General features: G+C 40.4%; 1 protein-coding gene across 6 annotated transcripts in view; it reads left to right on the top strand.

The window, feature by feature from the left end:
* NFATC1 (nuclear factor of activated T cells 1) overlaps positions 1-18,807 on the top strand; it is a 115,735-nt gene that overhangs the window by 79,238 nt on the left and 17,690 nt on the right. For 2 of the 6 annotated variants that reach the window (XM_031609864.2, XM_031609880.2), the window contains exon 9: positions 4,827-5,513. In XM_031609864.2, coding sequence (XP_031465724.1) covers positions 4,827-5,513 — 687 coding nt within the window. Of the gene's footprint in view, positions 1-4,826; positions 5,514-18,807 lie in introns of those variants that run through there. The other 4 variants (XM_090136845.1, XM_031609889.2, XM_031609894.2 and 1 more) reach the window with 4 other exon arrangements.

Below are 18,807 nucleotides of genomic sequence, written 5' to 3'. Positions count from 1 at the left end.
GCTTTGATTTATAGCTGGGTCTGCTGCCAACGTGCAGTTCTTAGAACTTCATATTAAATTAGATGACATAATGACACAAGTCCGGAGCCTAAGAAGGCATTATTGAACCATTTAAAACCAATTAGCACAGATTAAGTCGCTTATGAGACTAATTTAGAACTTCGAGCTCTGTCTTATTTTAATATTCAAAATTGAGGAAAATTTAAAATCATCTGTCATCTGACCTTATGCATTATGAAGTAAGAAGCATTTCAAAATTAACCGTACCAGCCAAGTTTACAGACATTTTTCCTGTTTATAGCAAGGGCCTGATTCTTCAGTTGGGTCTCTGAAGTGAATGGCATTCTTTTGAGTATGAGTTTATGTAGAAACTGTGCATTGTCCTTGTGTTTACAGTTTCACAAATTCTGACATCATTGCTGAAATTTATTATTGGCAAATCTCGGGCAAACTCAGTCACAATTCTTCATTCTAGTCAGCTGAGAGTCTGCAAAACTGGGTGTTATCTCTGCACCACAGCGTAGCTTTAAGACAGAAAGCTTATGGTCGTTTGTTATGGCTCTACTGAATCATAGAAATAGTTGAGTTTCTTCTAAAAGTGCTTGCAGAGTCTGAACAGCTGTGGGGCTCTTCAGTTAAGTGCCAGCCCAGGCCTGCTGTGTGCAGCGGCTCTTTGAGCTGGCATTCTTACCAAGTCATTAAAGATGATGACTAATTTGAAGTCTTTGAGCTGTATGTTAGTCAGTTGCTACTGTTCTCTGTTAAATATTAATTCTGAGAAAATGAATGGTGCTCTGCGTATCACATCACATCTCCCTGCGTGAAGTGCAGCACTTCTGCAGGTGAGTGACAGTGCAGATGTGAGTGACATGTGCCTCATGGCACTCAGTGTACTGCGCTTCCAAAGGGATGTGTTTGAGAATGAAAACGCTTCTAGCTCAGATCTGTAAAGGTGTGCAGTCATTCAAACATGAGTCAGTAGGAAAGTGGTAATGCTAAGCCAGTAATGGCTGTAATTGTTCCTGCCTGCTTGGAAGGAATCCGTCCAATTCCACGTAGAGGAAGATGCTGTGATAGCTCAGGTGGACTTGTAAGGACTGTATCCACAGCTGCTCCAACTGTTCACCCCAGCTAAGGTTCTCAGCCTCCACAAAGGGAGCGAGGCAGGGAACAGTGGCATTTCTGTTGCCTGTAAGTTAAGGAATAGTTATGCATGTGAAATACAGTAGCTAAAGTCTGCTCAGATGGGAAGGTGTTAGGATCTTACATTTCTGCTGCCATACTCAGCTTTGAATGGTTGATTCCAGATCAGCTGTGTCATTAGTAATGGTTTCTAAAGGGAAAAAAAATGTCCTGCAGAGCCTTCTTTTGCTAACTGGTACCTCATAAAGACGTTCACACTCTTGTGAAGCATATTGAAGTTCTGCTGTCTCAAGTTGATATGATCCCTACACTCACTCTTCAGTGTTAAGTGTCTACACAAACTTCAAAGCAATGAAAAGCCAGATACAAACCCATTTGCTATTTCAGAATGAATACTTTTGTTGCTGTTGTTTTTCAGTGCAGTACTTAGCCTAGCAAAAGAAACCTATCTTGAAAAACACAAAAAAAGGTAATGGAGACAGTTTGAGGTAGCTCAGACTGCTCTAAGCACAGGTGCAGGCAGTATCTGTTTGTTTCCAGACACTTGCTTCAAGGTACGTGAAATAACTGAGTTCAAGATTATCAGTTCAGAGCAATACAAGAGGACAAGGTAAACAGATGTCAGATGAAGTGTCCCCCTTCATTCCCCCTACCAAATTACTGTCAGAGATCCAGCTATTGTGACTTGCTGTGGCTGGTGCCTGTAATTAATGCCAGTCTCTGTTTTGCGCCTGAGTTTACAGAACTTACTTTTGGTTACTGTCACCACCTTCAAGAGTTTGGGGACTAATGGAATAACCCCTGTTGCACATAATTCCATTGCCTAGTGCAGAGCAGGACTGAGCAGTTGTGGACTATTGCTTGTGGCAGCTGTATTCAGAGTAGTGAGATAAGAAAACGTAACGTACAGATTTTTGATGTTCACAGTCATTCATTTGACTCCATGGTTTTATATAGAAAAAATATCAAAAGTGCAGTGACAAAAAGTGTCTGGTGAGCCAAGTAGCAAAGATGTGCTGTGAAGGGCTACAACGAAAACCAACCTGAGATCAGGAACCATAAAGCCTCCTCCCTCCGGCCCTGTGTGCCACCAGGGCTATAATCCTTCCCCGGGTTATAACAAGTCAGACAGCACCAGGGTTTATTGCAGTTGAATTGCCAGTGGTTGAGCTCGGAATTATTTAGCACAGGTGTTTCTATAACAGTGATATATTGGGAAAATTCAGTGTTCAACAACCATCATATTTCCAGCTGTGCTGTGGTTAGTGCTAGTACAGTGAACCTAATATAAAACATATGAGAATATTTGCTAGCTCAGGAACTTGTTAAAGGTATTTTCTTACAATATCTGTGCTGCTATATTTATCTAGGTGCGTTTCTTTGGTCTTGCATTTTCATAAAGGGTGTGATACTGGTTTTATAAAGCTGTCTCCAAACCTGGATTCTGCTTCTCTGTAACCAAGTGTATTAGTAGTGGTGCTAGCCAGTGTACAGCACGCAAGCAGATGAAAATAAGATTGTGAGGAATCCAGTGACAGTCCATTATCCTTAGTACATTCATCCTGAGTGGCACGTTTGCATTTGATACATATATAGGCATGTTTTTACTAGGGGTGATGGAAATCTTGAAACAAGTGTTGCAAGCATCTATATATAAAAGAACATAAAAGGACAAAAGTTAACAAGAGCCTGGGGGGCTGTAAAACAAAGGTAGTGAACTGCATCCACTAGCAGCAAAATTTGTGAGCGTTAGAAAAGATTTTTTTAGGTACAAATGCTCACACGTGCGTTTTGATGGGTTGAAAAGACTGATGCACGAATATAGAAACAAGTGATTGGAGAATATAAGGGCGGCTCTGAAAATAATGCCTCCTATTTTATTAGGTTGGGTCAGAGGTGGATGTTGGTGGTATGGCAGCAGAGGGTGAACCTTCCTGACAATATTCCATTGCATTTTGTTGCCGTGTGACAGATGGCAGCAGAGGGTCAGTCTGACAGAATGGCATTTGACCTGGAAGTGCACATGAAGCAAAGGTGTGTCACTGAATTCCTCCATGAGGAAAAAATTGCACCCTTTGGTGTTCATCAACACTTGCCATATGTTTATAGAGATCAAACAATAGATGCAAACACAGTGAGTGGGGGATGATGCATTTCAGCAGTGGTGACAGCAACAGTGGGTCACCTCTGCTGGTGCAGATTTTTATGAGCACAGCACACAGGATCTTGTTATGACTAGTGAAAATGCACAGCTAATGGTGATGACTACCTTTAAAAAGCATTTTGTAGCTGAGAATTTGCTCTATCAAATATTGTTATTGTGCTTTTTGTACCTGTTGTAGTTTCCATGGAAATAAATAGGAGGCATTACTTTCAGAGTGACCTACAGACAAGGATGTTGGTAAAAAACATGCATGTAAAGACACAGAAACACTCATGACAAGCATCTGCTCTAAGCTGAGCTGTACAGACATGTTTCATTAATAACTCTGTGCCACAACGGGTTTGTTATCCTAGTATTCTAACAGGCATTCTCTGGTGTCACCATACATTTCCAACAGTCCATCTAAGCTATGGCTGTCCCGTGGATCTCTTTTGAGAAAGAAGATTAAATGCCACGAGGCATCCAAAGTCAGCTGTTGTATGCCTTATAGTTTCATCTGACAAGAAGAAATGCATCTACATACTGACTTGGCCCTATTGTTTATAATTTTCCTGACAGAGAAAGTAGGCATCTTTTACCTATGAACTGCACGTGTCATGTAGCAGGAAATGCACCTCTCTGATTTGAGACAGATAGCTGATGTGAAAAAGGCACACTGATTTAAGGAAGATCTTTCCTCTGACTTGAGAAAGCAGCTCTGTATTTTTCATGACTGGATTGATAGTCACTGAGTCATTCTGTCCATGAGCTGGTGCCATTTCAAGACATGGTTTAACAGCTCAATTAGGACCTCTTTTGAGACAGCAGATAGAGCAAGCAGAGACGTAGAACAGGAATCAGTATTTCTTGGTATCCAGAGACTGAATTAACACCTTTTAGGAGCTGGCATTAGGGACTTGGATCCAACTTAGAATCACAAAAAGTTGGATGTGACTTCTTGAGAATTTTACACTCATTTGTTGTTTAGCAAGATTGTAAAAACTAAACAAATCAAATTCTACTCTTTCAAAAATATCTATATAATTGAAAATTTACTGTATGTGGTACTTTGTCTTTTATCTTTGCAGTTTTGCTTTTGCTAAACTCTGAAGCTCCATTTCTACCTTATTATGCACCAGTTTACCAAATGGGCAGACATTTATCAAATGGGCCATCAGTAGCCGTAGAAATGCAGTAGTATGTCCAAGTTAAAATTCTTGCTTTGATTACTACAAATACATGGAGCCCTTGGGTCCAAAGCTTCCACTGAAGCACAGCTATTTGCAAATAGATTTTTATAGCACATTAGTGCTGGAGGAGAGTCCAAAGAAAATAGTCCTTTTCAATATTAGAACCAGCTGTGACTTTCTTGTGCTGATGACTCATTCATTTTTTTTTATAGGGTGGGAGAACTAGGCAAAAGACACACAGAGTCTTATTCAAGACGTTGTTTGTTTTGCAAAGGGTATCCTAGCCACAAGCCAACTTGATCATACCAATATGCAGCTCATGTTTATTTAAAACTTTTTTCTTTTAACAGTTCCAATTATAAAAACAGAACCCACAGATGACTATGAGCCTGCTCAAACCTGTGGACCAATGAACCAAGGCTTAAGCCCTCTCTCTAAACCGTACTACAACCAGCAGATCATGATGCCCCCTGATCCTGGTTCGTGCCTCATGGCTGGCTTCGCCTCCTGTCAGCAGAGGAACACGGTGATGTCACCCTCTCCCAACGCAAGCCCCAAGCTGCACGACCTTTCATCCTCTCCTTACAAGTGCATCCCCAACCCAGGCCACAGTCACCTCGGACTTCAGCAGCCCGCTGGAGGTGTCCCCACCATACAGGAAGTGCCAAGGTCTATAGTTGTGCACCCAAGCTCCCCCGAGCAATCATCTCACATCATGCTGCAGCCGCAGGTGAGTCAACATCTGAGCAGTAGCTGTCCCCTTGGTTATCAACAAACACTCTATCCCAACAGTCCCTCTTCTCCAGTTCCATCTGTTACCCAAGAGCCAACCTATTTGCAGTCCTGCAGTCCAACTCACTCATCCATAATGGGTCAACAGCAGCAGCAACTGCCGAAGGTTCACAGAAATGAGTCTCCAACAACCCAACCACTGTCATTGCCAGAGTTGCATGAGGAAAGTAATCATAATTTGGCCCCTATTCCTGTAACGATCAAGCGAGAACCTGAGGAATTGGACCAGATGTACCTGGATGATGGTAAGTCTTCCACAGCGTAGAGGTTTGCGTTCAACCATGTTGCTCTATCAGTGAGTTCCCTTAACTTCCTCCTCCTTTTGAATTCGGGTGGAAAAGAAAAGTATAATTAACAGCCTGGTGGAATTATGCTGAGTTTTGCTCGGTTTGTTTCTATATGGAAGAAGGTTCTCAGTTTCACTTGCAATAATGAAACCATATTATCTAAGCCTTTAATGCTATCAGTTAGAGCTGGCTGCATGACCAACAGCTACACTGCAATAATCTTAACTGTATGGTCTTGGCTTATGCCTATGTCAGTGACTCATGAAACTGCAGTGAAAACATATTTAACATTGTTCTGTCCATAATGAAGTAAAATTTCTGATACACAAATCTTCGCACTGGAACTAAATGATAAACTGCTCTCCTTCAGTTGTGAAAATTTAAATTAAAAATAGTGACACATCTTTCAGCGTAACTTTTCAGTCTGGTGGCATCTGATATTACTTCTTTTTCTTCCATTCTTATTCTTACTGAGGACTTGCTCCTGCTTTTTTCTTTTTTTTTTTGGTAAGATTTTCTATGCATATATATTCTACATGCACCACTGAAATATTAAAATGCTGCGATGAACTTGTCAGACTCCAGCTTCCGAAGATTTATTAGCTGAGCATAATAAAAGGGGTAATCTGGAATTTGATTATGTGACCTCACTGAACTGTGATTTAGCACATGCTGCTAAGTATCCCAGAAGTATTCTGAACCCTCACCTTAATGCAGTACGTGAGTTCCCTTCCAATAGCCATATAACTTTATGTAACATACCATGCCATGCTATTTGAAAAAGAAATGCCTTTGAAATGGCTGCATTGAAACCAATTAGTGCCAAGGAACCTGTGAATGCAACTGTCTTTCAGGGAGAATTTAAAGACAGTTCATTGCCAAAAAAACAAACCAATTTTTATTTTAGACAGCATGATACTACCTGAATTAGGATTATAAATGAATGTTTAGGAGCAGTCTTTTGATTTTCAACTCTGGGAAAATCATTTTAGCAACAGAAGTTGTTATTGATTACATGATAGACAGGTCTGAGGAATTCCCCTAATTAGGAGTTCAGTTTACTAAAGTTTTGCACAACACATTATTTGAGACAGTGTTATCTTCATATACTGTACATTTTTCACCACTATAAAGCTAGTCTATAGCTGTCTTTCTAGAAAAGTACAAAGAATGGATAGTCTTTCTGCCATACTTCTCCAAAATCCAGCAAGCACTTCTGTCACAGCATTACCAAGCCCACCTTTGTCTCATCTCTGCTGGAGGAACTGGACTGCAGCTGAGATATGAAGAGTAGAGCTTATCAACCATATCTACTTCAGGTCTCTCCTGAAGGATCACAGGAGCTTTGTTGCAGTGTGATCTGGAACAGAAGTTTTAATCATAGAATCATAGAATCACTAAGGTTGGAAAAGACCCACAGGATCAACCAGTCCAACCATTCACCCACTACCAATGGTTCTTGCTAAACCATGTCCCTCAACACTACATCCAAACGTTCCTTAATTTATTTAGCAACGTTCATTCTCTCTGACAAAGCAGAAATGGCTTAGTCCTTACCCATTTCTGTTCCGTTCTCTCTTCTGGACACACATGCATACCAGTCATCTGACAGACAGACAGAAGTAATTGCAGAAACCACCATGTACATCTGCACTGATACTTAAAGTTGACTTTGAGGATCTATTCAGCTCACCAAATTCAGACATATTTCCCTTTGGCATCCATCAGGCTATCAAAATCATTCATTCCATGGCTGACCACAAGAACTATAAGCCAAAAAATAATATGTAGATGTAACAGGGCAATGATATATAATAGAAGAAAAATAACGTATGTCATTTCAGAAAATTAAGCAATAGCAGTTCGCTCTATGGGTAATCAGAAATGGTAACTAGAGGAGCTACCCGTTCTGTGACTACACTGATGTTTAGGTCTGTCACAGACTAATGCAGCCTTGTCCACGTGAGCTTACTGTTACCCATCCGTGCCCTATCTCACTGCCTAAAGAAAAGGCCATCCACTCTGTGCCTTGCCTTTGATGATGTCAGGAAAAGAGTACTACTGTCTTCTTGTTCATCTCTGTGTTGGGTCTGAGAAAGGAACTGTGCAGCAGAGGAGCTGGAGGTTGGAACCACATCCTGTGGGATATGTGCTGGCCAGGACACTGACACACCTCAGACACAGCACAGAAGCACAAAGCTGTATGTCAGGCTCAAAGCCAGTTTACATCTATGCATTCGTGGAGGCAACCTAAGAACAACCTGTGCAGATAATGTTTTCACATTACAATTAATCTGATTAACTTATAGGCTCTCCATGGAAAGGGTTGCATCAGTCCATCTAGGCCACATGCTCTTGCTTCTTCCTTTGAGTAATATTAATTAATTATGTAGCAGCAAACAGGCTAATAGGAAATTATCTCTACAAGAATAACAAAATCTACACAGTTTTCCATTGGATCAGCTCATTGAACTGCATTTGGTGGGTCCAGCCCATCAGGAAGCCTTTTGCAGTAGGGCCACACTGGGTGGCAGACAGCCCACCCATAGTCTAGAGTGTGCAAGACTTGCAGCCACATCTGATGTCATTTTATCTTCCCCAGCAAATGTCTAATCAGCTCATCCTGTCTCAGCAAAAAAATCCCCATATCATGCTCACCCCCTACTAATGAAAGGCTGATGTCTTGCCTTCCTGACACAGTCTCAAAGGACAGTTTGGCCACTGTGGGGACTGCCTAGAAACTTATGTGATTGCAGTTGGTGTCCCAGTAGGTGATGCTCAGTGAGATATGTACCCCATGTGTGCAGTGCTCTTGTGCCTGGGGCTGTCTCATTCAGACCTCTGGTACTAATTGTGGAATAAGGCACTGTCCAGGGGAAGAATGGATTTTACATGTGCCTGATTTTTTCTTTTAATGTATCACCATTGTTTATTGTTCAGTTGTATCCATCTTTAAATTATATAGCATAATTTAAATTACTTTTAATTTTTCTAAATATTTGTACCTGGCGTCAATATGAGAGCTAGAGAGATGTCAGATAAACTTCACTGCTTCCCTTCCATATTACTCTAACTATATCAACTCTTTCCATCATCCTTAAGGTAGATTAAAAGTAATGCAGTGTTGAGGTGACACTAAAAATTAAATTCACAAAGCTTAATTCCATAAATAAATAAATATTCGTAGTGTCTTGTAACTACTTAATACCTCCAGTTTTACTTGGAAGTACTTATGACAAGTGTGAGATACAGACATCTGACATACTTATGGGACTACTGGACAAATGAAATATCTAACTGGCTATGCCAGATGATATTTGGTAAAGTTTTGGTTGCTTGTTTTCCTAGAAAAAAAAAAAATAAATCTGGAGAGGTTGAATTTATGTAAGTAATATATATGTAGCAATTTTGGAACAGGTATAAACAGAAATTTTTTGGTTTCAGTTTATGGGATCAAAGCAATGCTCATTCTTTGTGGTCTGGAGTAACTCCAAATATAGACCATCTATACTGGAGTGTAAAGATGGAAAAAAACAGTCAGTGAGTATATATAATATATATCCTGTACATAACACTTCTCTGCTTCTGTAATGGTGGGCAGCTGAACTGATATAAAGGGAGCACCCAAAGAGATTTCCATTTTGGCAAGTAAGCTTTGGTCTTGGCAATCTTGTTTTAAATCAAAATCTACAGTAGCCACCTGGGTTACTCATTAAATGCGCTGTCCGTTTCAATATGTGCATATATGATTCAAAATGTATAACATATTTCAAACTCACCCCATAAAGTGATACCTGATATATTATGGCTACGCTCTTGATATTGAAAACTATCTGGCTTGTATACAAGCACTCATTTCAAATAATTATGAGTTCAACCTCCAAACAAAGATTATGGCTGACTCCTGCTGCTGCTTTCACAGCAAGATTTGATGTGCTGTTTAAAAGCATGGCCTGATGAAGGAGCTGAAATGTGACATTTATGCCTCGTGCTGTTCCTCTGCTGGTTCTTTGCAATAGAAGACATGGTGTCTCCTGTCCTCCTTGCCAGGAGTTCTTGCAGCAGCCTGCAGCACACTGCAGCACCCTGGCAGACCATCCAGTGCTAACACTGTCTCCATGTTCCTATGTTGTCCTTGCTCTAGACAGCAAAGATGACATGATTTTCCCCTTACAGATCTAACCCGGGAGCAGTGCTGGGTGTGTAGGGTGGTAGAGCCCATGGAAAATCCTTAGGCAGACAGGCAGTCTGATTTGTCTTCCTGTAGGACATCTTCAGTACAGATACATGTGGATAACTGCTTTTAAGAGTAAACATTTTGGGGGGGGATCAATGAGTCCAAAGTGCTGTACAGACTTTGAAAGGATAAAGCAGAATTGACATTGCCAAATGAGACAGCCAGTTTGGGGAAAGTGTGAGCTGATGAGAACTCTCCCTACTCCCTGAACCAATCGTTACCTCAAGGGGATGTGAAAATTTACCTTAATTTATATCTCACTTTTGAGTAGCTCCTCATTAGCCCTCTAACAGGGACCTGGGTCAAAATCTGTGACAGTCTGTTTTTGAAATAATCCTACTTTTTTTCTGTTGTCTGGGGGAACTCAAATAATTTTTCCAAATTTTGAATACTTTTCTTAGTGGTAGAAGAAATTCCAAGCCAAAAGTGGTGGAGCTGTGTTCACACAGCTTTCAGGATGTTCAGGCAGCTTGGGGACCAGCCAGGCTCACAACAGGGGATGCTAAAGGTGACTTGAGATCATCTACCTTATCCCCATTTCCCTTTCCTGGATCTAGTGTAGTCTGGGTGTAACACAGAATCTCCAAATCTTTTTATTTCACCAGGATGGAGAGTTCAATTAGGTATGTTAATGCCAAGAAACATTTTTTGGGTTGTAACTGGCACTCCCAAAAGCTATGGCATTTTTACCTGCAGCAGAATGATACTCAACTGTGAAATTATTTCCTGCCATTTAGAAACATCAAAGAAATTAGTTTTCATTACAGATGAAAATGAAGCTATTTCTAAAAAGCTAGTGGGAAACACATTGGTACCAACAGGAAAAAGGTGGATTATTTATGTTCTCAGCAGATATCGAGGTACGTGCTTTGATCTGATCTTGCTATATGAATGCATAAAACTTTACAAAAGCAATTTTTAATGAAAAGTGAAACAGCAACCTGGAGGATTCTTTAATAAAGGTTGAGTTAAGAAGCTGAAGAAGGCCTTGGCTTCTTCAACTTCTACCCAATTTTGTGATGGAGTCCCAGCCATTTGTAGGCAGCAGCAAGCTACCGCTGACTGTAATGGGGCCAGAATTTCACCCTCAGGTTAAAAAACTCTTTTCCAGAATGCCCCAGGTCCCATGGAAATGCCAGAGCTGGAATAACAATATCTGAAAGACAGATCGCTTGTCTGAAGTTTTGTGTATTAAGTCAGCCTCCTCCACTCCACACAGACACATTCATAAAAGTCGCTATCCTGATCTTCACTTGATCTGAACTATAAATCTTTATGTAGATAGATGAACGTACATAAACCATAAACGAAGATATCTGATGTTTATATACACGGCTAACAGAAAGTATCAAAACCATATCATCATCCTTTTTAAAACAAGGAGGCTTTTGTTCTTGTGATTGTCTTTGCACAGCTGTGAGTTTTATAGCGCCGTGCCAATGAATGCGCTCATTGCAACTTTTATTTTACTCTGAAAAGGTAAATTGGGAGCATTAAGCCCCCAATAAGTATGTAAAAGTGGCAAAACCACAGGTAAAGTGTTACTGAAAGCTGCAGCCCTGCCAGTCATTTCATTTTAAACATGACTCTTTTAAAAATAACTTTTGCAGTAAAAGCTGTAACTCCTGGACGTAATATGAGCTATTGCTAATGTCATTCCCATGAATTGCTTACAGAGTGTTGAACTGTTAGATGTCTGACAAGTCCATATATCTCCTATACTGTATATATGATTTTTTTTTTTTTGCCTCTAGACCATATGTTCTTTTTTTTCTTATTATTCCTCTGTATTCTTCAAATGCACGTGCTTTGGTGATATAGTTTATTTGAACAGGAACTATAGCAGACAGAATTATTCTTTTGCTGAAATGTATCCTTTTTCATACATCTCAGCGTCGTGATTAAAGTGATTGGCTCTTAAGGCATTAAGTTTAGTCTGCTGCTGCCACAATTATGCTTTTGAAAACTCCTGAGTGCACTCTGTGATTTTCAGTAGTCCAGATGTCATTAGAGCAACATGCAGGTAGTCTGCAAAGTCCAGTAACACTGTCTACACTTCAGTCTGGCTTGTGTGAGCTTTTCCCTCCCTCCTTCTTGGCCTAGAGTAGCAGTTCTGGGAAAAAAACAAATAGCTGTCCTCATGGAAAGTTTTATTTAATCTGGCCTGGTGCCTGCCCCGAGACCCTCCTCACTTCTAATGATGATTGAAAGTGTACATGCTACTGTGATAAAACATGCTGAGTTGTTAACATTCGGGACTTCGGTTGTGCGTGATGAGTAAGGGAGGACTGAAGTAATTTGTTAGTGTCAGATCTCCGGTGGACTTGCAAGTCTGAATTTGAGGGGAGTCCTGTTACACAAAACCACACTCCTGGACTAAGGAGGAAGTTTCGCTGCTCTCAGCGAGTTGAAGTGAATTGAGTCTCCCAAGAGGCTCGCCAAAAGGAAGCCCCCAGAGGAGTAGGTGATCAGACTAGGTGTCACATCCTGAGTCCCTCCAGTCCCGTGTGCATGGGTGCTCTCAGAACAGATCTGACTGCCTCTAATTGCAGTACCTGTGCAATCTACCAATGAACTTTTTCTTCTATCACCAGCGCTTACATAGCCAGGGAGGCCCTTGATTCTTGGGCTTTCAAGAAAGATCTAGCTTCTTCAGGGAAGTCCTGAGTGCCTCCACCTTCATTCGGTGATCGTAGACACTTAAGGAGGCACAGAAGTTGGGACCAGGGGAGTGGTAAAGTGATGGGAAAGCTGTAAAAACCAGTAGGCCATGCTTTGCATTGTTTTGATACCCCAGAGGATTTTTAGTGCACAAAGTTCAGCCAGCCTCTGTTTGATGTCATCTGCATGCACGCCTTCACATCAAGTGTTTCATATCATTTAGTGTACAGATCATGAAGCATTACACTGCCTCTGTTGAACTGAATGCCAGCTTCACACTTGGTAGTCACAGTGCAATTAACTGGGGAAAAAACTGCCCCCCACTTCCATGTCTGTTTCATTCTCCTATTTCAATCGTAATGGCTGTTGGCATTGCTGTTTCAAATGGTAAAGGTTTCGTGGGTTATTTTCTGCAAGTTTTCCTTGGCGATCAGGGGAGAAGAAGTTGCTGTATCTGAGCCTTTGTAACATTTACATCTGCTTTTAAGCCTGGAGGAGCGCCAAGGAAAATATGTGGCTTGCAGAAGCACAAGCTTCTTGAGAAAGCTTTGTTCCAATGCAATTCATTTTAGGAATATGTTGTTTGTTTGAAACATTTCTGCTGAGCTGTGCAGTGTTAGCTGGCCAGGTGTGGCTGTGTGGCTCATGGATGGCCTCCGTGCTCTCATGTCCTGAATCCCTCCTGGCAAAACACTGCTGGGGAAGTTGCTTTATAAAATCCCTCTTCTACATGGAGAGTATCATAGAGACCTCTGCTGCAAATAGAAGACTTGGGCTGAAGCAACTCTCTTACTTAGCCCAGAAAACATATACGTGTCAAAGGAAGTGCTCTCATGAGCAAACTCACTGACTTCACGTACAGTGCTCTTGGCTGAGTGTTAGCAAGCTGTAATGTTGCTAGACTGCAGAGTGGCAGAGGGCCTGCCTCTGCTCCCACTTAAGTCAATAACACTGTTCCCTTTGGGTTTATTGGGAACAGGACCAGGCATATGGCTGGTAGTTAAAATGCATAATAGCTGCATTCATTGCAATCTGGTTGCAGATAGAGATGCAGAGAAGGAAATTTTTCTAGGAGATTCATGTGCAGCACTGTCAGTTGTGTCATCTGCATCTGCTGGACAACTGTGGGCACGTAGCTTGACCATCACTGTCAAGAATGGGCTTTTTGATAACCTGGCTCCTGATCTTTTCTCCTCTCTGAGGGGCTAGTGCTGATTGCAACCAAAGAGGGAACGTGCTTTCCACATGAGGCTTATCACTAGACTGGGAGGAAGCTTATGAAAAAAAACAGACCCTCAAAACATTCCCCTTCTCCTTCTCTGTAACTGAAAAGGCCTCTAAAATCTAAATGTTGAAAAAATTCAGAACTTATTGGGAAGTAAGAAATAAGGAAACTATGGACTTATTCCTTGTTAACCAGTTTGGTTGGGTTTGTCTGCAAACCAGAAAGCTGGCCCAGTCCTGTTCTACTGGCTTGGCTTGGTTGGTTGGCCTTCTACATTTTCCATACTTTCAAGTCTACTACAAGACAGGTATCAGGAAGTGAGATGGTCCTGAAATTATATAAAAAATCCTCCCTAAGCACATGAATATGTGCATTTGAATGATGTTGGGAAGCAATTATACTGACCGTTAAAGTCCACATTTAGTGGATTAAATTCTTTCATCTTTATGTAGTTACGACTTGTGTTTCCAAGCATCGTGTTTGTAGAAGAACATTCCTCTCATCTTGCCTTTGCCCAAATGTTATTTTCTTCTACTTAGTTTTAGCCTTCTGCATTCATGTGGGAATGCAGAAGATGAGATTTACTCTTCGTGTCTTTGCTGTCCAGATTTTTCTTGATGTGAGCTTTCTGTGGGAGCTAAGGCTAAAGATTTATTCCATCTCATACCTGTTGTGATATCTTTGTGGTTCCAGGGTAGATATTGCAATAGATATAACTAACCAATTCTGATACCCAGGGAGCAGCAGTCAGCTCTTTTTCTAGTGCTTCAGGGAAAATATGTATTACATTGCCATCTTATGAATAAACACTTGTGTAAACCACTTAAGAAGTAGAAAAAAAAGCCTTTTGGGGTCATGGGTGAAGCCTCCAAAAATGCGAAAATGCAAAATATTTAAACGTTCATTTCTATCCTGTATATGCAGATCCATAAACAAACACATAATGTATGTGTGTGTGCATATATGCAACGGGCTTCTCTGAAAGTAATGCCTGGTATTTTATTAGGTTGAACCACCATGTCAAAGGCAGATGGTGGTGGTATGGTAGGAGAGGTTGAACCTTGCTGCCAGTATTCCATTACAGTTTGTTGCTGTGTGACAGACAACAGCAGAGGGGCAGTCTGACAAAATGGCTGACGTGGCAGTGTGTATGAAGCAAATATATGTCACTGAACTCCTCCATCTGGAAAAAATTGCACCCATGGACACTCATCAATGCCTGCTGAATGTTTATGGAGACCAAACAGAAGACATGAGCACAGTGAGATGGGGGTGGTGCATTTCAGCAGTGGTGACAGCTACAGTGGGTCACCTTTGCAGGTGCAGGTTTTTGACGAGTGCAGCACGCAGGCTCTGGTGAAGATGCATAGCTAATGGTGGTGACTATGTTGAAAAACTCTTTTGTAGGTGAGAGTTTGCTCTATCAAAAAGTGTTATTGTGCTTCCTATATCTGTTGTAGTTTCCGTGGAAATAAATTGGAGAAATTACTTTTGGAGCAACCTACATACATATGTAAGTGAGATGTAAGACGTAGTATACTAATTCTTCTACCTGCTTTAAGGTGTATTGGCTGAGAGTCCATAAGAGTTGGCTGAGAGACACTCATGCAGGTGTCTCTTGAGTAAGACTTCTTAGGAACATGAGGTCAAGAGGAGAAGCCCATTCTGTGGGACTTCCATTGTGCTCAGGTTCTGAACTGAGTTGCCCTTTGCAGCTCTGAAATCTGGCTCCATGCTGTTGCACGGTTCTGAGCTGTAGCTGTTGATGAATGATTTTCAGGCATTTAAGTGTTTGTGATCCAGCTATTCTTTTTGTAAACTGAAGCAACTGATCAAGATGAGCTCCTCTCTCTTAGCTGGCTTTTCTCCAGTCCTAGCTGTGTTTCACCACATTCCAGGCTGCACTTGGACTCAGCTAATTGCTTGAGGGCTTTCACCTCAGTGCATCTGCATAAGCCTTAAGAACTTGTCCAGGCAGCTTCCCCTTACAGTGGTGTGTCTTTGGGTTGTTGGTATTCAGGAGTCTCAAATGTGGTAAACTAAAGTACTAATGAGGAACCAGCTGTGATGATGTTGAGGAATAAGGTTTTGGAAGGACACGGTAATGCGAAAGCATCTTTTGCAACAAAGGCAATGTATATACATTTACGTGGGGAACACGCACAGAAAAGGGAAGCTTTCTCATGAGGCTGTGAAATGGTTAGCACATATTTGAAAGTTTCAGACGTAAAGTCTGTCTGCGAAAATACTTGGTGACATAGCTAGAACAAAAGAAGGCTTGAGAAAAAGAGAAATGAGAGGAAAGTTAAATACAGCATGCTCATTCAAAGAAAAAAAAAAAAGAGAGAAAAGATGGATTTTGGAAGAAGAGGAGAAATGGTGAGTGTGGGTGTGAGAGAAGTTTGTCTAAAACTGAAATAGTAGAAATGAGTAGTAATAGCCCAGGATTTGCGTGCCATATGGAAGTATATTTAAAGAATGCTCCATTTTGCCCCAAAATAATTTACCAGTAGAGAAAAATGGAAGGAGATGATGAAATAAGCATTAACCTTAAGCAGGTTAAATGAGACCTAAAAAAATGTTCATGAAGCAGCAGTCTGATGTAGATACTGATCTGCAGTGAGGTTATTGCACTGCATAGGGGCAGCTCCACTGGGGCGTTTCCATGGGAGTTATCTCTGGGCTTTATTGCCAGGGAGACAGCTTCAGAATTACCATTGAATGGAGAGAGTTCCTGCAAGAAGCCCACAGGCCGTCAAAAATATGTTAAAAAATAAGGGGATGGTGAATATTCTTTGAGTAAATACAGTCACACCGCCTGAATTTAGTGAGAATCTCTTATATTAAGACTTCTTTTCAAAATAACAGGGTGTTCTTGAAAAAATCAGAAAAAAATCAGAGATATTTTTTCGTTGTCTCTTCCCCATTAGAAATTATGTAGAGAAAATAATATTGCTAGAAGGAGTAGAAGTGATTGGCCTTTGACAAGGCAGGGAAGGATTTTCAAAAGTTCATTTTCAGGGTTATATGTTTGAAGAATAAAACTGGAAATCCCCTTACTTTGGAACTTTAGAGAGATGGCATTGAAATTACAGTCAGGATGTGATCCAAATGCCATGAAAAAAATTTTCCATCAATTTTGATGGATGTTCTAAAACAGGATGTGTTAAATCACAGGAAATAATAGCAACGTTGCAAGTAAATTAACAGGAGATTCAAAACACATTATGAATTAGTGCATTAAAGAATCAATTAGAGTCAACTACTTAAATAAAGACAGAGTAGTAGCAAAAAATAAAAAATAAAAGTTTGGATCTAGAAAAAAATTGAAACATCTGCTGAATTTTCCAGAGCTATATTTAATATTAACTTGGGAAAAACACCTGGACTGAATGGCATCTCATCAAAAAATTATGTTTCCAGACCAAAATCACTCATATACTTAAAAAAAAGTAATAATGATCTACTCAGCTAAAAGAGAAAATTCCTCCTTCATCTCATCCCTACCATTGGGTTTCATTGTGGGGAGCATCACCATTTGAAACCAGAGCAGCAACCAAGTGTTGATCCAGAAGTTTTCTGTTGATTATTAAGGTCTAGTGTCTGAGGTCTCCATCCCATCCTGCTGGCTGCTGCAAAATGCACCTTCTGTCCTCATGATCTAGTTTACTGCAGCAGGGCCTGCCCATGTAAAACAGACCAGGTAGTAGGATTTTATTATTATAGAGCACTCAACACAAAATAGAGTATGACAAGTAAATGTGATAGAGCTGCAAGATTCCCCTTTAAGAAAACTTCAAATGGATGGACCATTTCTTTGGTTGTTAAATGAATATTCAGAAGAAAAAAAAAAATTGCTTTTAAAATTTGAAACAGAAACCTACTCTCTTGGATTTTAGTCAGGAAGGTGGTAGAGACAAGACTTTATCTAATCCTGGGAGCCGTGACCTTAATTTCTAGTCAGCTAGGTGGACATCACCAGCTATATACGTGTTTCAGTAGCAAAATCTATGGTTTCCCTGATAAAGAAATCCGAATTTCTGCAGCAATCAATGTGATTTTTGTGCTGTCGGTTAAGAGATCATTTCAGAGAGCAGCTGACAGATTAACATGACTTCAAATGAGGCTGTATCATGCCTTCTGTTGTGCACTGTGCCCCAAACAGTGTTGATTACTGCCTTCCTGTGCCTCTTTTCTGAATTGTCAGTGTTCAGAAAGTTCAAAGTCATTAAATTTTGTATGAAAAGCTCCTACTGAGGAGAAGCACCTCAACTAGTAAAAAAAAACCCCATACCTTAAATGATTGCAAGAATTCTTTCAACTGTCTAAGTATGAATAGTTCTCAGAAAATGGAAGAGATACCTGCATTGCACATTGCTCCTGCAAATGAAAATCTTAGCGTGGGAAAACTTTCAGTTATTCTTGATAGAGACGACTACAGTAAACCAGCATTTATTCATTGAGATGCAGTGCATCTGCACTGATTTCTACCTGTTCATAACCAATACTTATTTAAGAATGAATGTTCTAGCAGCAGAGATGGTTCTAGCTGCCTGCTCACTTGAGATTACTTCACTTTTAAGTACAAGCAGACATTTCTGTGTAGCTTTTTTCTTTCCATTACAGACTTGTATTTGTTTCTCATATGCCAGTGGAAATCACTAAAGGAAATGAATTTGTATGAATGGATTTTGTATATTTCATGGTATACCAATAACAAATTCCTGGTTTGTAGAATAAGAAAAGGTAGGGCTTTTCCAAAAGATTTTAATATTTGGCTATGATCAGTTGCATAAAATGAACCGTTCTTTCCTATGTGTCTAAACTCCAAGTTGCATGACTTGAAGTTATGTGTTGTTTTTTCCAGTCTCATGTCAGTAAATAATTGTAATGCTGCTCTTGAGTCTGTCTCTGACCTTCTCTGTGATTGCCCTTTCTTAAAAAAAGGCTGAAAATCGTGATCATTGATCTCTTTTTGTGACCTAGTCTCACCTAGTTTGTTAATCCTATTCCCAAATTCCTTAACAAGTTTGCCAGTAATGTACTCATATATATACTCATATAATATACATATATGCTATATATATGTAGCACAGCCATAACAGCTTTTAAAACAGAATTGGGCATCA

This window comes from Phasianus colchicus, chromosome 3, assembly GCF_987193195.1.
Source record: "Phasianus colchicus chromosome 3, bPhaCol1.hap1.1, whole genome shotgun sequence".
NCBI classification, from domain to species: Eukaryota; Metazoa; Chordata; class Aves; order Galliformes; family Phasianidae; genus Phasianus; species Phasianus colchicus.
This window is presented reverse-complemented; position numbering and strand designations above follow the sequence as displayed.